The 6,642-nt window shown below is 49.2% G+C and overlaps 1 protein-coding gene across 1 annotated transcript; it reads right to left on the bottom strand.

Moving 5' to 3' along the window:
* Positions 1-1,443: 1,443 nt before the first annotated feature.
* Positions 1,444-6,150, bottom strand: LOC104504536 (chromosome unknown open reading frame, human C9orf9). Its single transcript, XM_010161605.1, has 4 exons — positions 6,007-6,150; positions 3,025-3,227; positions 2,361-2,508; positions 1,444-1,503 (listed from the first exon to the last, which is right to left on the bottom strand). The coding sequence occupies exons 1-4, from the start codon at positions 6,148-6,150 to the stop codon at positions 1,444-1,446; spliced, it is 555 nt and encodes a 184-aa protein (XP_010159907.1).
* Between the last annotated feature and the right edge of the window lie 492 nt (positions 6,151-6,642).

Raw genomic sequence — 6,642 nt, 5'->3', positions numbered from 1 at the left:
GGTAGGGCTAGGCTAGAAATGGTGATGAAGGTTTGGGAACTGCGTGTCTTGCGTCTCGCAACCTTGGTCAAGTATGAGTGGGCGACCGCATTGAAGGGCAGGGCTGGGGAGCTGTAGGCAGGGCTGGCTAGGACTGTTCTGGCAAGCGATTTGTGCTGTGAAAGCTGAAAGGGAACTACAAACTGGAGGATAAGTTTAGTCTTACCAGAGCCTGCATGTTCAAATTTAAACTATACGACAGGGTGAGGAAGGCTGGAAACAAGATCTGGGAATAGTGTCCCTTGTGTCCCCAACACTTGTCCTCCTTGACTCCACGTAGCACGTACTTGTTTTGACAAACTTTCCAAGGCAGCAACTGCCATCGGACACTTGTCTCTGCAACGTGAAACACAACAGGGCAGCTGCGAGCAGCTTTGATTTCTCTGCCTGAAGCAGCAGAGGCAACAGGGCTCTCAAATCAAGCCTGAGAGGGTGACGGTCGCATTCTGCTGGCTGTGGCCCCCATGGTGCCCAGGGGTCTCTGCGTGACCTCGGCAAGCTTCGTTACCACTTTGGGTTCACCAAGGTTCAGTTCAGTTGGATCGTGATGTCTCCTCCAGCATGCAGAGATGTATTACACAGCAGCACGTGTGGATGAGGGAAGCGAAGAAAATGCAGAAGGTGGTGGTGTTATGTGAGGAATACAAATGCTCCTGCAAACACTTCCCATTTCATCAGAGCTATCATTCCTTCCTGTGCTCTCTGTGTTAATTCTCCCTTCCTTTTTGGCTGCTTGTTGCCAAAATCTGGGCATCTTAAGCCAAAAGCTTTCTCACCATTTGAGCAAACTGAGACAGGTATGCAAGGGGAAATTGTTTATTCAGGAGTGGCTTCCAGCAGGAAGCAAAAACCGGGAGCTAATTTGCTTGTGGGAGGGGAAAAGAGCAGTCAGATAGAGAGAAGACACGGCATTATTGAGATCTTGAGTTTGTAGTTAACGGTGCTTGAATAAAAGCACCACCCAAAATGTGTATCAGCTCCAGAGACTGGGGAGAGCCTGTGGCTCTGCTGAGCCTCCTAAGCAGGCTGGAAAGAAAGCTCTTTTCAGCACTGCTATGAAGCCACTGTGCTGGAATTGTGAGGTGGTGGTATAAAAGCAGCATGAGACTATTGCAAATGCTTTGCAGCTTTAATGAACTAAGCCTGACATCCTTGCAAGCAGCTGGATTCTCATCTCAAAAAAGGGAAAGCATGGACATTTTAACTTGCAGTTTGAAAAGGAACCATCTGAAGATGGCCACAGCTTTCTCGTTCTCTCTGCTCCCATCAGATTGCCAGGAATCACGTTGAATGGCAATGACTTTGTTAGCTTTGCAGAGCTCGGGAGGCAGAGACAGGGGTGCTTATTCCAGTTTGGATATTGTCAGTGCACCAGGCTAAGTGCAGAGCGAAGTTTGTTCTGCTTTACGTCTCTAGCTCTGACAGCACGGTCAGCGGTTCTGAGCTGTGTGTAGGCGTGAGAACCTGCAGGAAGGATCGGCAGAGCACAGTCAGTGCAGCTAAAGCGTGCTGACCTCTCCTGCAGCCAGTGGCATGGAAGGGAGAGGTCATCAGCATCCTGTAAACAGTGATTCTTTGGTCCAAATAACCAGGCAAATTTCAGTGGGGGTGAGGGAACTTCAGGGACAAGCCTAAACTTCGAACACATGTCTGAATCCACAGTGAGAGGCCATTGCTGCTGTGCATCACGTCCTTCAGACATGCAGGTTCTTCACACCTCCAGCTTCAGTGAGTGAGCGAGTGTGGGTGTTCCTCAGAAAGAAGTTGGAGAAAGTGTAAAATCACGTTTCAAGTAGCTTGCCTGAGATCTGAGCGATTAGAACCTGGTTGCTCCCGACTGTTCCCTGCTGTCGCTGCAGTGCTGGTCAAAGGGACCAGCTGTAGTGCTGCAGCTGCTCCTGCTGGAAGCGGCTTTAAGGAAAGTGCAAGCATCAGCAAGGGAGAGAAGTTAGCGTCTGTCCCAGGCTGCCTACAGGGCTAACTCTGCAGAAAGTGGACTCAGGGAGGATCTCTAGTACTCATTTCGCTGCCTTTAATCAGCCACCTGATTGAAGGTGCTAAGCAGAAGATGCATGAACTTTGATCCTTTATAAGGCATGTCTACCCGGTGGTTTCCAGGGACCTTTACGTTTCCCACTGTGGTTTTCCAGGTCATTTAGGCGTTTCTTCAGGACATGCTTACTCCCCTGCGCTCCTACAGTATCTTTGTTACTAACTGGGGTCTGAGCCTCAAGCTGTGCGGGAGGTGTTTGGGAAACGGCTGCCATCGCTGATGCATCCTGAGGTGCCCTCTTCTCACTGACAGCGCTTCCACCGCTCACGTTACGCAGCGCGTGCTGTGGCAGCTTCTCAGCGTGGTTTACCCACTCCTTCATGCAGTCTAGAACGACGGGGATGAGGCTCACCACACCTCCATAATGATTCCTTGCTTCATCACAGCTCAGGTGGTTCACAACGTCATGGGGATATCTGTGGGACAGGAGGAGACAACGGGCAGAGCGGTCCCAGTAAGTGCAAACCCGGTGAGCCCACGGTGCCACCCTGAGACCCCCTGGGGAGAGCAGAAATGCACAGCCAGCCATTTCCCAACCCCCAGAAATCATGGACAGAATTGCATCTTGGGAAATGCGTCCTGCCAACCACACCATCCCGGCTGTTGAACTGGATCTGGAAGAGTTCAGGAGCTTGTACGGACACCTGCAGGAATTAGCTGCATGCAGAGCAGGGATAGGAGGGAGGAGGAGATAAACTGCCTGGTCATCGCGTGGGACTTCAGGGCATTAACCCGCCTGTGCCTGCCCTTCCATGCGCCAACAGACCAACCAACCACTCCTTTTGTGAATGGAGGCTGGCAGTGTTTTCCCAGCAGCTGGAACAGTGAAGTGGGTAGCACCCCATACCCTCACTAAAGCCAGAAGAGCAGAATGGGCAGAGAAGCTAAGTGGGCAATCGCCTCAAAGCAACCGAGCTGATGGAGACACCTACGTGGCCCGGATGGCGCTCAGGTCATTGCTGTGGCTGAGGAGCAGCTTGCACTTCTCCAAAATGCTGCTGGTTACGTCGTTACCAGAATGCGCCGTTTCCAGCTTGTGGCAGAGCTCGCTTAGATCACTGCAGATGTTCAGGAACATGTTGAGGATACGCCTGTCCGTGGAATTGTTACAGTGATGGTCCATGTAGGACTGTACCTGGGGAAGATGGGGATGCGCATGTTAAATTTCGTTGTGCTGCAAAGTTACTTACGTTAGTGACAATCTGCTTTCTCCTGTGACTCTGCAGGTGTGAGCCACTACAGTAACCACGATACCACAGCAGGCAGTAAGATTCCGAGAGCGTGCCTGAGATGTTTGCTTGTCATTCATCACGACTGAAGGTGGCTGGGGTAAGGGATCTGCTCGTCAGCACACCAGTGAGCATTCCTCCCTCTTTGAAGAGGTGTAGGAGTACCGTGGCCAAAACCAGTTCAGCTGCAAGCTCTGCAGAAGCAGGTTGAGCGTGAGGGGAGCCTTCTGTCTGCTCTGAGCAGGGCACGTTGCAGGGTGGTCGGTGAGAGCAGCAAACAAACCACGGGCATGGCTTGGAGTGGTGTGTTTTTGTCATGCATTCTGCATGGTTCTTTATTTGGCACCACTAGATGTGACTGCAAACTGAAACCATTTAACCGAAATTGTCCTTACTAACCTGTCACAGCAGTGCTATTCCCTATTTGCCTTGAACAGTTTTGTTACGCAGAGTGCATGGCACTGCGTGATGAAACGTTATGCCAAGAGATTAAGTTATCCAAGGAAATTACAGGCACTTCAGACATGAGTGGTCAGAATATAAAATGCTGAGGGGCTGGTTGGCAGTCATAGCTGGACTCTAACGCCTTCCGTGCTTTCTGTAAGATTTCAAGACAAGAAAAAAGTAGCTGTTCCAACATCGGCACAGTTTCTGCATACAGAAAAGCTGTGCTCTGTGCTTGAGCAAATTCTCAGCAGGTTTGTAAAAAAAAAAATATATAAGAAATGGCCCCTAAGGGTCCATTTCCACTACAGATTCCTCCTTCCACACTGTTTGCTGAGCATTGTGTCCATGTGAGTGGCAGGAATTTACTGCTGTTGTGAGGAGAAATAGTCCTAAAGAGAATAGCATTTTAGGCTGGATGTTCACCGATGGGATAACAGGACTTCTTTTTGTCCACACCAACGAGAGGCTTAATGCACCCGTGTAACCACGATGGGGACCAGGTTTGCGATGGCTGCCCAGCTCTGCGTTAGCAAGCTGCAGTCAGGGCAGTTCATGGACAGCCCCTGCGCTGGGCCAGTGTCGTGACTGCAGCCAGGCTCTGCAGCGCAGGGCCTTGCTGGGTGATTGGAACCTCAGGCTGAAGCAGTGACTGAGGAGCTTGTCTCATGAAACCACTTGGGATTTGACTTTATAGCCTACTCCCTGCAGAAGTCTCCAGGAGCTGTTGCCATTGCCTGACCGTGGTGTACTCTTCCGCCTTTCCACTCTACTATGCTCTCCTCTTTTTTTCTGAGAAATGTCATCACTCAGCACTAAAAAGGTTACCATGTAGAATTCTTAGGAGTTAGAAATGCATCCATATTCCCATCTAGGTGCAATGTGATATTTGTTTCCTGTCGTTTCTATGTTTACACTCCAAGAAGGCTGGCAGTCAAGTCAGCTGTAGGCTGAGCACACACATTCCTGCATTTGTTGCTTTTGTTCTTGTTCCCTCCCCTGAAAAATTCAAAAAAACAGGGTTGGGCTGACTCGGGAGACCAGTAGTGAAATAACAGATATCTGGTTTTGTCCCCAGTGAACTTTCTTTGGTAGTGGCTCAGTTCCTGCACAATGCATCACCAGTGTGTGCTGCACCAATTGTTCCCTGTTCTCCCCAGTAACTCACGTTTCCCTTTCCTGTCCTCCCCCGGGGTAATGTGGTTATACCCTCAGGGCCACCCGTGCAGGACAGTTTGTCACCACTGCGTTCACACGTTGCCATGTCACAAAAAAACAAACAATGCGGTTGATCAATGTAAATGCCCAACAGAAAGCAGCCCTTCCAGCCCTGCCAAGAGGCAGAGTCCAAGCTTGCTTAATACCACTGAAATATTGGCACTTTTAAAAACAGCATGATGTTCCACAAAATCTCAATGCCAATTTTTGGAAAAAAATGGTTCAGCATGATGTCTGTCTCGATCTTCTTCAATGTTACGAGCAAAGCCCGTGTATGAAGAGAGAGTCAGACCTTAGAAAGACAACCAGCTCACTTCTGTGTCCTAATTCTAATAACAGCTTGGCTTTTGCTCTGGCTTTGGCATCCATCTGGGTTTTGTGCCTGGCTTCTGCTGTCTCACATCCACAATTCTAATTTTATTTAGATTTTTCTTCCCCCCCTTCTGTCTGCCGGTGGTCCAAGTTCTTCACACTACTTAAAACATCCCGTGTTATAAAAATTCCAAGACAATTCACTTACCAGCCCAGAAAACCCCTTAGCCCACCTGGGACTCTCAGCCCTCAATCCATCATCCTATCTCTGTAACACAGCCATTATTTTTAATAAGCACTATAGAAAGATACTGCAGCACCAATACCAGGGGGAAGAGGCAAGCATGCTGGTTACTACAAGTTAAGGATTACAGATTCCATGTGTGGCTGGGGAAGGAGGGTTGGTTTGATTGTTTTCCTGTACCCTGTATTTCTAGCGATGCCTTGGCAGTGAAATGACTGTATTAAACTCAATCATAGAGTGATACTCGGCAACAAAATTCCTTCTCTGTAAATGGGAAGGCCTGACATAGGTATTTCTCTCCCCTACTTAATCTATTGCCACTGGTTTGCAGAGCTATACGCAAATGTTACTGGAGAGGTTTTGTGCATCTCCCCTTAGTAAAAATGTGTATTCATCCCCAGTGTGTGACAGCAGTGCGTTGGTCCCTGTTCTTATTGGCAGAGAACCCTGTGCTGAATACTTTGTACCTGGCTGATGCTTGCCACAGGTCTGATGGTGTCGTGTGCGTTCTCTCGGGTGTGCTGCAGTGCTCCGACAAACGTAAACTGCTGCTGCAGGAAGAGCTTGTAGTTCTGCTCTATGTTTCGTAGCGCCTTCTTTACCGCATTCATGTTTCTCCCCTCCTGGATTTTGCGGGGAAAGGAGGGAAAGGAAGGTACTGTTTAGAAGTTCTGCAATTCTACATATGTAACTCTATCTTCCACCTGAGTTGGGGTTGTGTAGGTTAGTGGAAAACTTAAAAAAAAGAAAAGGAAAGAAATAAAAAAAAAAGAGGAGATATATTGTGTCAAAGCTCTGCAGTCCCAGAGCCCCAAACAGTAAGTCAATGAGGTAGTAATGATGCTGCAAAAAGAGGTAGAGAACCCAGAGGGGACCACTGACAATCAGATGCCATAAACCCTAGTGGGTCTATTGTAAACATAATGTGGCAATGCATCAAACGCAGCGCTGCGAGAGGACCGCAGGGAGAGATGGCTTCTCTTACCCGGTGTAAAACTATCGCCCAAGCGGCGTAACGACCGTAACATTAACGGAAGCCAGCTCGGCAGGCAGTATATCGCGGTAGAGCTGGGGAGGCCCGGGGCCGCGGTTAACCCCCGTCC

This window comes from Eurypyga helias, unplaced genomic scaffold (genome assembly GCF_000690775.1).
Source record: "Eurypyga helias isolate BGI_N326 unplaced genomic scaffold, ASM69077v1 scaffold38450, whole genome shotgun sequence".
Classification (NCBI taxonomy): Eukaryota; Metazoa; Chordata; class Aves; order Eurypygiformes; family Eurypygidae; genus Eurypyga; species Eurypyga helias.
Note: the sequence above shows the minus strand (reverse complement) of the source record. Positions and strands in the feature narration are given on the sequence as shown.